Consider the following 15,285-nt stretch of genomic DNA (forward strand, 5'->3'; position numbering starts at 1 on the left):
GGCACCGTTTGTCACCGTTATAATGCAATTAATGTATTGTTTAGTGTTGTATAGTGGCTTTGCTGTCATGCACTTAACTTTTTTTTACCCCAAGATGTACATGCTAAAATCGCCACTGCATGTGTACATCAGGAATGACCATGGCTTTGCAGTTTGTTGACAAAGACTAATACACACAAAGCAATCTTGTTTTTTTCCATTTCACTTTATTAACCAGCACACAGGAGAATTAAATGCTGAAATCAAAAAGATGAAGCCTACAATTTTCCAAGGCAGTTGGTATCATCACCATACTGGCAAAGTGCTAAGAAAGTGACTTCAGTAATTGCTTTGCTGAGCACTCTAAAATATTCTACTCTATCCATTCAGGTATATTATTAAGATTCCATTCCTGCTCCCGTTTTTTGCATGTACAGTACTTCAATGGCTCCTGAATTGTATATTTTCTCTCAAGGAGGCAGAATAGTTGAGCCAACAGTGCCCTCTTGTGGTGGACAGAGCACATTGTTTTTGTTACACTAGCCAGTTTCAGTGGTGCAGTACAATTAATACATTTAAATTGTACAATGAATACATTAAAGACATGAAAAATATGAAACATGGGGTTTAGAAAGAAAAACACTTCATCCTCCATATATAAGCCTAACCGTAGGAGCATAAAGAACATACTATGAGGGTTTGAACATTAGACAATAAAACCACATAGCCTATAATAACACACAAGTCAAAAGTACATTTTGTAAGAGTTAATAAAATGCACAGAGCTACATAGAGGTAAATAGAGCTACATAGTGAGTCATTGTATTATCAAATGGGAATAAATCTAAAGCCACAGGCACACTTATTCTTGATTGGACATCACTGCTACATCAATATCAGTGCTACAAGCTTGCACTCATATCCAAGGCTGTGCAAGCGTGATACGAGGGGCTGTGTTGGGGAATAATCAGAATTGGTTGGTAACATAGGTAAGATGTTTTATATTCATCATATGTTTGTAAGTTACTTCTCATCAGAATGTTATTTTTGTATAATACTGTGGCGGGGTTGCAGTATCTGTTCTATGTCAAGACTAAGTTGTTTGGGCCGGAGAGAGGGGAGAGGTCAAGCGTGTATCTCTTGGCTCCACAATGTCTGTGTGCCAGTCAGTGTGTCTCTGTGATCTTGTCAAGATAGGATGGATTTGATATGTGCCTGTTGATATGGAGGATTGGTTTATGGTTCCGAGTTTGAGAAAGGAGACAAAGCTGAACGATGAATTATGCCGATGCTGTCTTATACTGTGTGTGTCTTTGCTATAAAGGATCTCAGTTGAAATGTGGAAGGGGCTCTCAGAGAATTCATTGATAGACACTGAATTGATCTGAGAGTCACAGGGTTGTGATAGAGCTCATATAATTAAAAATGGACTTTGTGATAACTAACTCCGACTTGTGTGTGGTTTGCTCTCATGATTTGGTAAATAGAGGAAATTTCCACGACAGCTGCTATTGAAGAAACTTGTCAGCAAAGGCCGGCTCCATGTAACAGTCAATTGAGCAGCCCACTTCCAAAATGAGCACCTCCCTCTGGCCTCCCCTAGTCTATTCCACAATGAAGTGGCAAAACTGGCCTCCCCTAGTCTATACCACAATGAAGTGGCAAAACTGGCCTCCCCTAGTCTATACCACAATGAAGGGGCAAAACTGGCCTCCCCTAGTCTATACCACAATGAAGGTGTAAAACTGGCCTCCCCTAGTCTATACCACAATGAAGTGGCAAAACTGGCCCCTAGTCTATACCACAATGAAGGGGCAAAACTGGCCTCCCCTAGTCTATACCACAATGAAGGGGCAAAACTGGCCTCCCCTAGTCTATACCACAATGAAGTGGCAAAACTGGCCTCCCCTAGTCTATACCATAATGAAGGGGTAAAACTGGCCTCCCTTAGTCTATACCATAATGAAGGTGTAAAACTGGCCTCCCCTAGTCTATACCACAATGAAGTGGCAAAACTGGCCTCCCCTAGTCTATAACACAATGAAGGGGTAAAACTGGCCTCCCCTAGTCTATACCACAATGAAGGTGTAAAACTGGCCTCCCCTAGTCTATACCACAATGAAGTGGCAAAACTGGCCTCCCCTAGTCTATACCACAATGAAGGTGTAAAACTGGCCTCCCCTAGTCTATACCACAATGAAGGTGTAAAACTGGCCTCCCCTTGTCTATACCACAATGAAGTGGCAAAACTGGCCTCCCCTAGTCTATACCACAATGAAGGGGTAAAACTGGCCTTCCCTAGTCTATACCATAATGAAGGGGTAAAACTGGCCTCCCCTAGTCTATACCACAATGAAGGGGTAAAACTGGCCTTCCCTAGTCTATACCATAATGAAGGGGTAAAACTGGCCTCCCCTAGTCTATACCACAATGAAGGGGCAAAACTGGCCTCCGCTAGTCTATACCATAATGAAGGGGTAAAACTGGCCTCCCCTAGTCTATAACACAATGAAGGGGTAAAACTGGCCTCCCCTAGTCTATACCACAATGAAGGGGCAAAACTGGCCTCCCCTAGTCTATACCATAATGAAGGGGCAAAACTGGCCTCCCCTAGTCTATACCACAATGAAGGGGTAAAACTGGCCTCCCCTAGTCTATACCATAATGAAGGGGTACAACTGGCCTCCCCTAGTCTATACCACAATGAAGTGGTAAAAAGAACACATAGCATTTAGTGCATTATGAATGCAGTCTGTTCACATTACACATATATATACACACACACACACAACTGAGACTGTTATACACATGCTCTCAAGGGTCACCAGTAGGGAACCCTTGGGTTATTTTCCTGATTTGAGTTTAAGGCCTTGGTAGCAGCAGGGAAATACATCTTGAGACTAGCAGCATATTCACTCTTAAAGAGTCTTGGATGGGACTCTTAGGTAGGATGGGACTCTTAGGTAGGATGGGACTCTTAGGTAGGATGGGACTCTTAGGTAGGATGGGACTCTGCATAAAGGAATGTGGCAGAAGCCAGCATGATCCAGATTAGAGCCTGAACCAACTAAGGCCATTCAGAACATACAGCACAGACAGGCCTGCACTTCACAGTTCAGCAGCTTACATATACAATATAAATGGCATTCAGGAGTGCATGTTTCACTAGTTCTCTGTGAGTGAAGAATGTGCAAGCATCTGATCGTACAACTGCATGATTGTACAAGTGAGTGTGCGCACGTGAATTTGTTAATTGTATGTGCACATGTGAAGTGTGTGTGTATTACAAGGGTGGCGAGTCCAGCAGTCGTTCTACAGCGGCGTTGACGTCTCCCCCGGTAGCGATGAGGGCCTGCAGGTTGGCCTCTGGGTTGAGGAAGCCCATGGTCGTCAGCTGCTCCACCTGCTCCTGGAACAGCAGCTCTTCAGTCTGAGCCTACCCCCAAAAAAGTACAATACTTTGTCTTCCACTTGAAATGATGGTCATGTGTTTAATGCTCTCCTCCCCACCATGCTGACACAACATAGGTCCAATCCCAAATGAACCCCTAAATGCATGATAGGACATAGGGCTTAAAGGTTGATTGAGGATTGGGTCATACAAACCACTTTGAGAGGCTTGAGGTAAAACAGGGTCCGGTTTTGGGAGAATAATGCAGATCAATTCTGGGGCTAACCTGCTGATTGGTGCTAGCGAGAGCGTCTAGCATCTGACGCACAAACTGTTGTTGTTGTTGCCGCTGACCCGTTTCCGGGACTACCTGGGACCCACCGCTGAGGTCACTAGGGGCGGGGTCTGATGACAATCCAGGGGCAGGGTTAAGATCTGAGCCAGCGCCTTCCAGTCCAACCCTACAGGAACGACCGGCATCATGGCATCAGCCGACCACAGCTCAACACTACGTTACTATAGGAACTATGTGAGTGGAGTACAAAATATAGGTCGCTTAAAGAGGTACTGTACTGTACTGTAGGTCTTTCAGGTGAAGAGTGAAGGTGTATGTTGATATATGGATGTTCTGATTAAGTGCATGTGGAGGTATGGAGAATTGGTGTACATACCCTGGTATGAATCCAGGTGCCTCAGTGGCAAGGGTCTGCAGTCCCTGTTGGATCTGCAGCAGTGCCTGCATGGCCCTGGGGTTGGACATGGCCGACAGCATCTCAGGGTTCTGCATCTGAGGAAACACCAATCAGAGAGAGACTCACAGCGGTCAGAGGACCAATCACAGCTTACTGTATCCCAGCACCACTTGGTGTTTTAAGGTCACTGACCTGTTGGAGGAACATTGGGAGTTGTTGTCTCATTTGCTGCTGCAGTTGAGGGTTCCCAGAAAACAGTGGGTTGTTCAGCATCATCTAAAACATTCAGGGACATTAGAAGTGTGTGTGTATATGTGTGTGTGTGTGGGTGTATGTGTGTGTGTGTACCTGTGCTGCTAGGTCAGGGTTCTGGCTCAGGCTGTTGAGTAGGCTCCTCATGTAGGGGGCTGACAGCATGTTGTGCATCAGTGTGGGGTTCTCCGTGATCTGCTGCAGAAGACTCTGCATTCCCGGACTATTGGACATAGCTGCTATATCCACACAATAATCATTGAGGGATACAGGGGAGCTTATTAATGAAAGTGTAAGCCTACAGATTCGGTCAAGTATATTGGCACCCTTGCACAATTCATAATTTCTTCAAAAATAAGTTGAAATTGAAAACAACATGTTTGATTTACAAAAAGGCAAATCAAAAAACAATTACTGAAATTGCAATTTTTCATCTTCAAAGAAAAAAAAATGGTCTAGACTAAATTATTCAAAATTCAAATTAATTTGGTTGCAGGCAATTCATTTTTTGTTTATGTGTAATTTCTCTCACATGCGGTAATTTGCACGTCCCTACATGGTAAGAATAGCCATTCAACCAGTTTAAAAATATATAACATTCCATTCCATTGACCTGTGTGAGAGGATAAATGTGTGTTTGTACCACTGTTAGATGTTCTACCTCCCATGGCGGGACCTAGGTTGTGCAGGGTGGTCTGAGGGCCATTGCTGGACAGGGTGGGGGTAGTGGCGGGTGTGGCGGTGTCTGTGGAAGCAGGGGGAACCCAGGGGTTGGCGAGGGGGTCTCCATTTTCCACCCGGGGTGACTGGATTTCCCCTGATGACGAGGTCGTCAGAGAAGCAAAAGGGTTTCCTGCAATCTAAGCAAAGAAAGAAAGAAAGAAACAGAGACAGAAAGACAGAAACAGACAGAAACAGAAAGACAGAAACAGACAGACAAAAAGACAGAAACAGACAGAAAGAAACAGACAGAAACAGAAAGACAGAAACAGACAGACAAAAAGACAGAAAGAAAGAAAGAAACAGACAGAAAGACAGAAAGAAAGAAACAGAGACAGAAAGACAGAAAGAAAGAAAGAAACAGAGACAGAAAGACAGAAACAGACAGACAGAAAGACAGAAACAGACAGAAAGAAACAGACAGACAGAAAGACAGAAAGAAACAGACAGAAAGACAGAAAGAAACAGACAGACAGACAGAAAGAAACAGAAAGAAACAGACAGACAGACAGAAAGAAACAGACAGACAGACAGAAAGAAACAGAAAGAAACAGACAGACAGACAGAAAGAAACAGAAAGAAACAGACAGACAGAAACACAGAAACAGACAGACAGAAACACAGAAACAGACAGACAGAAACACAGAAACAGACACAGACACAGACAGACACAGAGACAGAGACAGAGAGAGAGACAGAGAGAGAGACAGACAGACAGACAGACAGACAGACAGACAGACAGACAGACAGACAGACAGACAGACAGACAGAAAGACAGACAGAAAGACAGAAACAGACAGACAGACAGACAGAGACAGAGACAGACAGACAGACAGACAGACAGACAGACAGAAAGAAAGACAGAAACAGACAGACAGACAGAGACAGAGAGACAGACAGAGACAGAGACAGACAGACAGAGAGGGTGGGTTGGTTACAGTCCAACTAGTTAGTTCATTTACCTCCAATTTACCTTTACATGTCCTGGACAATGATTGGCATTAAGTGTTAACATTACACTTTAAAGTTCCATCAGGAGCTGTGTGTGTGTGTGTGTGTGTGTGTGTGTGTGTGTGTGTGTGTGTGTGTGTGTGTACCTACCGGTTCCTGAGCAGCAGCATTCAGCATGGGTCCCTGAGCATCAGTGGACATCCTGCGGAGGGCATTGTTGCTTAGTGCCCTGTCCTGGTTGCGCAACATCTCCTGCATCATGGTCGGGTTCCGTGCTATCTCCAGGGTCTGAAGGACAAGGAGAGGAAAACAATGACACAGGGAAGAGAGAGGAGGTTCGAAAGGAATAACAACACAGACACAAAGGTAACGCAACACACACACACACAGCTACCTGTCTCATGACGTCAGGGTTGTTGAACAGGTGGGTGATGCTGGGGTTGTGCTGCAGTAGCAGCTGCATCTGGGGGTTGGCCATGATGAGCTGTCTCATCATGTCTGGGTTGGACAGCATGCCCTGGACCAAGGGACTGTCCATAATCTGGGCCAGCAGCTCAGGGTTGGACATCAGCTGCCTCTGCAGCTCAGCGAGACCAGGCCCCGCAGCAGCTGTCCCTGGACTGCCTAGACCTACAGGATATAGACAAAGCTAAATGTTGAGGTAGCAAATACCCATCAGAAACATTTGGCTACCAACTCATCCACATACACACACACACACACATACAGGTAAAATAAAAACATGTCACATGCTTCGCAAACAACAGGTGTAGACTGACAGTAAAATGCTTACGGCCCTTCCCAACAACGTAGAGAGAAAGAAGAGAAAAGTCAAACACGTAATGATAACTTGGCTGTATATAATAAATACACAATGATGAGTAATGATAACCTGGCTGTATATAATAAATACACAATGAGTAATGAGTAATGATAACCTGGCTGTATATAATAAATACACAATGAGTAATGAGTAATGATAACCTGGCTGTATATAATAAATACACAATGAGTAATGATAACTTGGCTGTATATAATAAATACACAATGAGTAATGAGTAATGATAACCTGGCTGTATATAATAAATACACAATGAGTAATGAGTAATGATGACTTGGCTGTATATAATAAATACACAATGAGTAATGATAACCTGGCTGTATATAATAAATACACAATGAGTAATGAGTAATGATAACCTGGCTGTATATAATAAATACACAATGAGTAATGATAACCTGGCTGTAAACAATAAATACACAATGAGTAATGAGTAATGATGACTTGGCTGTATATAATAAATACACAATGAGTAATGAGTAATGATAACCTGGCTGTAAACAATAAATACACAATGAGTAATGAGTAATGATGACTTGGCTGTATATAATAAATACACAATGAGTAATGAGTAATGATGACTTGGCTGTATATAATAAATACACAATGAGTAATGATAACTTGGCTGTATATAATAAATACACAATGAGTAATGATAACCTGGCTGTATATAATAAATATACAATGAGTAATGAGTAATGATGACTTGGCTGTATATAATAAATACACAATGAGTAATGATAACTTGGCTGTATACAGTGCCTTGCGAAAGTATTCGGCCCCCTTGAACTTTGCGACCTTTTGCCACATTTCAAGCTTCAAACATAAAGATATAAAACTGTATTTTTTTGTGAAGAATCAACAACAAGTGGGACACAATCATGAAGTGGAACGACATTTATTGGATATTTCAAACTTTTTTAACAAATCAAAAACTGAAAAATTGGCCGTGCAAAATTATTCAGCCCCCTTAAGTTAATACTTTGTAGCGCCACCTTTTGCTGCGATTACAGCTGTAAGTCGCTTGGGGTATGTCTCTATCAGTTTTGCACATCGAGAGACTGAAATTTTTTCCCATTCCTCCTTGCAAAACAGCTCGAGCTCAGTGAGGTTGGATGGAGAGCATTTGTGAACAGCAGTTTTCAGTTCTTTCCACAGATTCTCGATTGGATTCAGGTCTGGACTTTGACTTGGCCATGCTAACACCTGGATATGTTTATTTTTGAACCATTCCATTGTAGATTTTGCTTTATGTTTTGGATCATTGTCTTGTTGGAAGACAAATCTCCCTCCCAGTCTCAGGTCTTTTGCAGACTCCATCAGGTTTTCTTCCAGAATGGTCCTGTATTTGGCTCCATCCATCTTCCCATCAATTTTAACCATCTTCCCTGTCCCTGCTGAAGAAAAGCAGGCCCAAACCATGATGCTGCCACCACCATGTTTGACAGTGGGGATGGTGTGTTCAGCTGTGTTGCTTTTACACCAAACATAACGTTTTGCATTGTTGCCAAAAAGTTCAATTTTGGTTTCATCTGACCAGAGCACCTTCTTCCACATGTTTGGTGTGTCTCCCAGGTGGCTTGTGGCAAACTTTAAACGACACTTTTTATGGATATCTTTAAGAAATGGCTTTCTTCTTGCCACTCTTCCATAAAGGCCAGATTCGTGCAATATACGACTGATTGTTGTCCTATGGACAGAGTCTCCCACCTCAGCTGTAGATCTCTGCAGTTCATCCAGAGTGATCATGGGCCTCTTGGCTGCATCTCTGATCAGTCTTTTCCTTGTATGAGCTGAAAGTTTAGAGGGACGGCCAGGTCTTGGTAGATTTGCAGTGGTCTGATTCTCCTTCCATTTCAATATTATCGCTTTCACAGTGCTCCTTGGGATGTGTAAAGCTTGGGAAATCTTTTTGTATCCAAATCCGGCTTTAAACTTCTTCACAACAGTATCTCGGACCTGCCTGGTGTGTTCCTTGTTCTTCATGATGCTCTCTGCGCTTTTGACGGACCTCTGAGACTATCACAGTGCAGGTGCATTTATACGGAGACTTGATTACACACAGGTGGATTGTATTTATCATCATTAGTCATTTAGGTCAACATTGGATCATTCAGAGATCCTCACTGAACTTCTGGAGAGAGTTTGCTGCACTGAAAGTAAAGGGGCTGAATAATTTTGCACACCCAATTTTTCAGTTTTTGATTTGTTAAAAAAGTTTGAAATATCCAATAAATGTCGTTCCACTTCATGATTGTGTTCCACTTGTTGTTGATTCTTCACAATAAAATACAGTTTTATATCTTTATGTTTTAAGCCTGAAATGTGGCAAAAGGTCACAAAGTTCAAGGGGCCGAATACTTTCGCAAGGCACTGTATAATAAATACACAATGAGTAATGATGACTTGGCTGTATATAATAAATTCACAATGAGTAATGATAACCTGGCTGTATATAATAAATACACAATGAGTAATGATAACCTGGCTGTATATAATAAATACACAATGAGTAATGAGTAATGATAACCTGGCTGTATATAATAAATACACAATGAGTAATGAGTAATGATGACTTGGCTGTATATAATAAATACACAATGAGTAATGAGTAATGATGACTTGGCTGTATATAATAAATACACAATGAGTAATGAGTAATGATGACTTGGCTGTATATAATAAATACACAATGAGTAATGATGACTTGGCTGTATACACAGAGACCAGTACCAAGTCCATGTACAACAGATTTGTGGTAGATATGTACATATTACTAAATCAAATGTTATTAGTTACATGTGCCGAATACAACAGGTAGACCTTACAGGGAAATGCTTACTTACGAGCCCCTAACCGACAGAGCAGTTTAAAAAAAATACAGATAATAGATAAAAGTAACAAGTAATTAAAGAGCAGCAGTAAAAAAATAACAAATCAAATTAAATCAATCAAATCAAATTTTGTCACATACACATGGTTAGCAGATGTTAATGCGAGTGTAGCGAAATGCTTGTGCTTCTAGTTCCGACAATGCAGTAATAACCAACAAGTAATCTAACTAACAATTCCAAAACTACTGTCTTGTACACAGTGTAAGGGGATAAAGAATATGTACATAAGGATATATGAATGAGTGATGGTACAGAGCAGCATAGGCAGGATACAGTAGATGGTATCGAGTACAGTATATACATGAGGTGAGTATGTAAACAAAGTGGCATAGTTTAAAGTGGCTAGTGATACATGTATTACATAAGGATACAGTCGATGATATAGAGTACAGTATATACGTATGCATATGAGATGAATAATGTAGGGTAAGTAACATTATATAAGGTAGCATTGTTTAAAGTGGCTAGTGATATATTTACATAATTTCCCATCAATTCCCATTATTAAAGTGGCTGGAGTTGAGTCAGTGTCAGTGTGTTGGCAGCAGCCACTCAATGTTAGTGGTGGCTGTTTAACAGTCTGATGGCCTTGAGATAGAAGCTGTTTTTCAGTCTCTCGGTCCCAGCTTTGATGCACCTGTACTGACCTCGCCTTATGGATGATAGCGGGGTGAACAGGCAGTGGCTCGGGTGGTTGATGTCCTTGATGATCTTTATGGCCTTCCTGTGACATCGGGTGGTGTAGGTGTCCTGGAGGGCAGGTAGTTTGCCCCCGGTGATGCGTTGTGCAGACCTCACTACCCTCTGGAGAGCCTTACGGTTGAGGGCGGAGCAGTTGCCGTACCAGGCGGTGATACAGCCCGCCAGGATGCTCTCGATTGTGCATCTGTAGAAGTTTGTGAGTGCTTTTGGTGACAAGCCGAATTTCTTCAGCCTCCTGAGGTTGAAGAGGCGCTGCTGCGCCTTCTTCACAATGCTGTCTGTGTGAGTGGACCAATTCAGTTTGTCTGTGATGTGTATGCCGAGGAACTTAAAACTTGCTACCCTCTCCACTACTGTTCCATCGATGTGGATAGGGGGGTGTTCCCTCTGCTGTTTCCTGAAGTCCACAATCATCTCCTTAGTTTTGTTGACGTTGAGTGTGAGGTTATTTTCCTGACACCACACTCCGAGGGCCCTCACCTCCTCCCTGTAGGCCGTCTCGTCGTTGTTGGTGATCAAGCCTACCACTGTTGTGTCGTCCGCAAACTTGATGATTGAGTTGGAGGCGTGTGTGGCCACGCAGTCGTGGGTGAACAGGGAGTACAAGAGAGGGCTCAGAACGCAACCTTGTGGGGCCCCAGTGTTGAGGATCAGCGGGGAGGAGATGTTGGTGCCTACCCTCACCACCTGGGGGCGGCCCGTCAGGAAGTCCAGTACCCAGTTGCACAGGGCGGGGTCGAGACCCAGGGTCTCGAGCTTGATGACGAGCTTGGAGGGTACTATGGTGTTGAATGCCGAGCTGTAGTCAATGAACAGCATTCTCACATAGGTATTCCTCTTGTCCAGATGGGTTAGGGCAGTGTGCAGTGTGGTTGAGATTGCATCGTCTGTGGACCTATTTGGGCGGTAAGCAAATTGGAGTGGGTCTAGGGTGTCAGGTAGGGTGGAGGTGATATGGTCCTTGACTAGTCTCTCAAAGCACTTCATGATGACGGAAGTGAGTGCTACGGGGCGGTAGTCGTTTAGCTCAGTTACCTTAGCTTTCTTGGGAACAGGAACAATGGTGGCCCTCTTGAAGCATGTGGGAACAGCAGACTGGTATAGGGATTGATTGAATATGTCCGTAAACACACCGGCCAGCTGGTCTGCGCATGCTCTGAGGGCGCGGCTGGGGATGTCGTCTGGGCCTGCAGCCTTGCGAGGGTTAACACGTTTAAATGTCTTACTCACCTCGCCTGCAGTGAAGGAGAGACTGCATGTTTTCGTTGCAGGCCGTGTCAGTGGCACTGTATTGTCCTCAAAGCGGGCAAAAAAGTTATTTAGTCTGCCTGGGAGCAGGACATCCTGGTCCGTGACTGGGCTGGATTTCTTCCTGTAGTCTGTGATTGACTGTAGACCCTGCCACATGCCTCTTGTGTCTGAGCCGTTGAATTGAGATTCTACTTTGTCTCTGTACTGACGCTTAGCTTGTTTGATAGCCTTGCAGAGGGAATAGCTGCACTGTTTGTATTCGGTCATGTTACCAGACACCTTGCCCTGATTAAAAGCAGTGGTTCGCGCTTTCAGTTTCACGCGAATACTGCCATCAATCCACGGTTTCTGGTTAGGGAATGTTTTAATCGTTGCTATGGGAACGACATATTCAACGCACGTTCTAATGAACTCGCACACCGAATCAGCGTATTCGTCAATGTTGTTGTCTGACGCAATACGAAACATGTCCCAGTCCACGTGATGGAAGCAGTCTTGGAGTGTGGAGTCAGCTTGGTCGGACCAGCGTTGGACAGACCTCAGCGTGGGAGCCTCTTGTTTTAGTTTCTCTGTAGGCAGGGATCAACAAAATGGAGTCGTGGTCAGCTTTTCCGAAAGGGGGGCGGGGCAGGGCCTTATATGCGTCGCGGAAGTTAGAGTAACAATGATCCAAGGTCTTTCCACCCCTGGTTGCGCAATCGATATGCTGATAAAATGTAGGGAGTCTTGTTTTCAGATTAGCCTTGTTAAAATCCCCAGCTACAATGAATGCAGCCTCCGGATAAATTGTTTCCAGTTTGCAAAGAGTCAAATAAAGTTCATTCAGAGCCATCGATGTGTCTGCTTGGGGGGGGATATATGCGGCTGTGATTATAATCGAAGAGAATTCTCTTGGTAGATAATGCGGTCTACATTTGATTGTGAGGAATTCTAAATCAGGTGAACAGAAGGATTTGAGTTCCTGTATGTGTCTTTCATCACACCATGTCACGTTAGCCATAAGGCATACGCCCCGCCCCTCTTCTTACCAGAAAGATGTTTGTTTCTGTCTGCGCGATGCGTGGAGAAACCCGTTGGCTGCACCGCCTCGGATAGCGTCTCTCCAGTGAGCCACGTTTCCGTGAAGCAAAGAACGTTACAGTCTCTGATGTCCCTCTGGAATTCTACCCTTGCTCGGATTTCATCAACCTTGTTGTCAAGAGACTGGGCATTGGCAAGAAGAATGCTAGGGAGTGGTGCACGGTGTGCCCGTCTCCGGAGTCTGACCAGAAGACCGCCAATATATACAGGGGGGTGCCGGTACAGAGTCAATGTGCGGGGGCACCGGTTAGTTGAGGTAGTATATACGTGTAGGTAGAGTTAATTAAAGTGACTATGCATAAATGACAACAGAGTGGCAGTTGTGTGGAGAGGGGCAATGTGAATAGTCTGGGTAGCCATTTGACTAGATGTTCAGGAGTCTTGTGGCTTGGGGGTAGAAGCTGTTTAGAAGCCTCTTGGACCTAGACTTGGCTCTCCGGTAAAGCTTGCTGTGTGGTAGCAGAGAGAACAGTCTATGACTTGGGTGGCTGGAGTCTGACAAATGTTATGGCCTTCCTCTGACTGCCTGGTAAAGAGGTCTTGGATGGCAGGGGACTCGGGCCCAGTCATGTACTAGGCCGCACGCACTACCCTCTGTAGAGCCCTGCAGTCGGATGCCAAGCAGATGCCATACCAATTGGTGATGCAGCCAGTCAAGATGCTCTCAATGGTGCAGCTGTACAACTTTGGGGATTGTGAGGGCCCATGCCAAATATTTTCAGCTTCCTGAGGGTGAAAGGGCATTGTTGTGCTGTCTTCACGACTCTGTTGGTGTGTGTGGACCATAGTAGATCCTTAGTGACGTGGACACAGAGGAACTTGAAGCTCTCGACCCACTCCACTATAGCCCCATCAATGTGAATGGGGGTGTGCTCAGTCCTCCGTTTCCTGTAGTCTACGATCAGCTCCTTTGTGTTGTTGAGGTTGTTGTTCTGGCACCACACTGCCAGGTTACTGACCTCCTCTTCTATAGCCTGTCTCATCATCGTCAGTGATCAGGCCTACCACCGTCATGTCGTCTGCAAACTTAATGATGGTGTTACACGAGTTGTGCGCAGCCACAGAGTTGTGGGTGAATAGGGAATAGAGGAGGGTGCTAAGCACGCACCCCTGAGGAGCCCCCGTGTTGAGGGTCAGTGTGGTGGATGTGTTGTTGATGAAGGGGGTAAGGGAGGGATACAGCTGGTCTTACCAAGGCTGAAGGTAGGGGTGGCTGAAGAAGCAGGAGAGGGTCGAGGGACAGAGGTAGGTTCTACAGGAGGGGGTCCAGGGACAGAGGTAGGGCCTTCTGGTTGGGCCTGTTCTGAGGCAGTGGTGTTGGAAGGAGAGGCACACAACTCCGGAGGCCTTCAACAGAAAGGGAAACGGAGAGTTATAGTCCATCAATCCAATTTTGGGGACAACGTTAATGCTTTCATGTTTCCTTACCTACTCAAACACAGTGTGTGAGATGTGTGTGTGTGTACCTGCTCTGGGTCTTGATGACCAGGTGGACGGTCAGTCCGTTGTGGATGCCTTGATGACTCAGCAGATCTGCATCTTTGAGGATCTTCCCAGCGAAGATGAGTACCAGCTGCTCTGTTTGTGCCTGGAACCGCTGGGCTATCTGCTCCTTAAACTACAGAGACAGGCAGAAGGCAGGCAGGGAGAGACATGAACTCATCTCTGCCAAGTAGCAGACAGAGAGAGAAAACCCATTTTACTGTAGGCTATATCAGACATTGGGAGTCACATTTGGCCAATAACAGTAAAGAAAATGCAATCGCCATGATGACAGCATCATAAGAAAAATGTAACATAGGCACAAACAACAAACATGGCATTATTTACAAATAAGCTGATTGCATCAGTCCAGCTGTGTGTGGCTGCACCTCGGTGGGGACAGGACCACTGGCCTGGCAGCATATAAAAGTTTACATCCATGAAAACACATAGGTTTTAAAATCCAAAACATCACAAGATTAGAAATAGAAAAACTATTTAGAAATACTTGACAGTTGCCACGTGTTGTTTAGACCATGTTCCGATAAAACACCGTGACTTGACGGAATAAATGGATTCCACACAGACAGTTCCAATGACCGCACTGACCTGTTTGATGGAGCTGTTCTCTGGAATGGCGATTTCCTCTTTTTCCTTTGGTGTTTTCACAGTAACTCTGATGATCTTACATTCAGCAAGGAATGGTTGTTGCTCGTCCTCATCCACAGTATTAGCCATCTTTTTGCTCTCGCGGTGGTGACAGACCTATGTCTGACCACGCGGGCAAAGAACAGACTGTTTGCATAAGCGAATCTCGTGATGTGATATTTTATTTCCCGGTGTCCTAATCTTGCTGATTCGAAAAATATCTGCAAACGTCATAATGGATAACAGTGCATGGATAGCGTTATTTTCTTTACCTCTTAATATTTCAACATATTGTAGCCATGATTACATACACTACATGCCCACCAAGTATGTGGACACCTGCTCGTCGAACATCTCATGGGCATTAGAATGGAGTTGGTCCCGCCTTTGCTGCTAGAAAAG

General features: G+C 44.3%; 1 protein-coding gene across 1 annotated transcript; it reads right to left on the reverse strand.

Moving 5' to 3' along the window:
* Positions 1-186: 186 nt before the first annotated feature.
* Positions 187-15,011, reverse strand: LOC139410631 (ubiquilin-1-like). The gene is made up of 11 exons (XM_071155972.1): positions 14,845-15,011; positions 14,220-14,371; positions 13,946-14,100; positions 6,380-6,615; positions 6,136-6,273; positions 4,958-5,174; positions 4,411-4,553; positions 4,255-4,338; positions 4,042-4,157; positions 3,657-3,831; positions 187-3,415 (listed from the first exon to the last, which is right to left on the reverse strand). The coding sequence occupies exons 1-11, from the start codon at positions 14,971-14,973 to the stop codon at positions 3,263-3,265; spliced, it is 1,698 nt and encodes a 565-aa protein (XP_071012073.1). The 5' UTR covers positions 14,974-15,011; the 3' UTR covers positions 187-3,262.
* Positions 15,012-15,285: the final 274 nt, after the last annotated feature.

Source organism: Oncorhynchus clarkii, chromosome 6, assembly GCF_045791955.1.
Source record: "Oncorhynchus clarkii lewisi isolate Uvic-CL-2024 chromosome 6, UVic_Ocla_1.0, whole genome shotgun sequence".
Classification (NCBI taxonomy): Eukaryota; Metazoa; Chordata; class Actinopteri; order Salmoniformes; family Salmonidae; genus Oncorhynchus; species Oncorhynchus clarkii.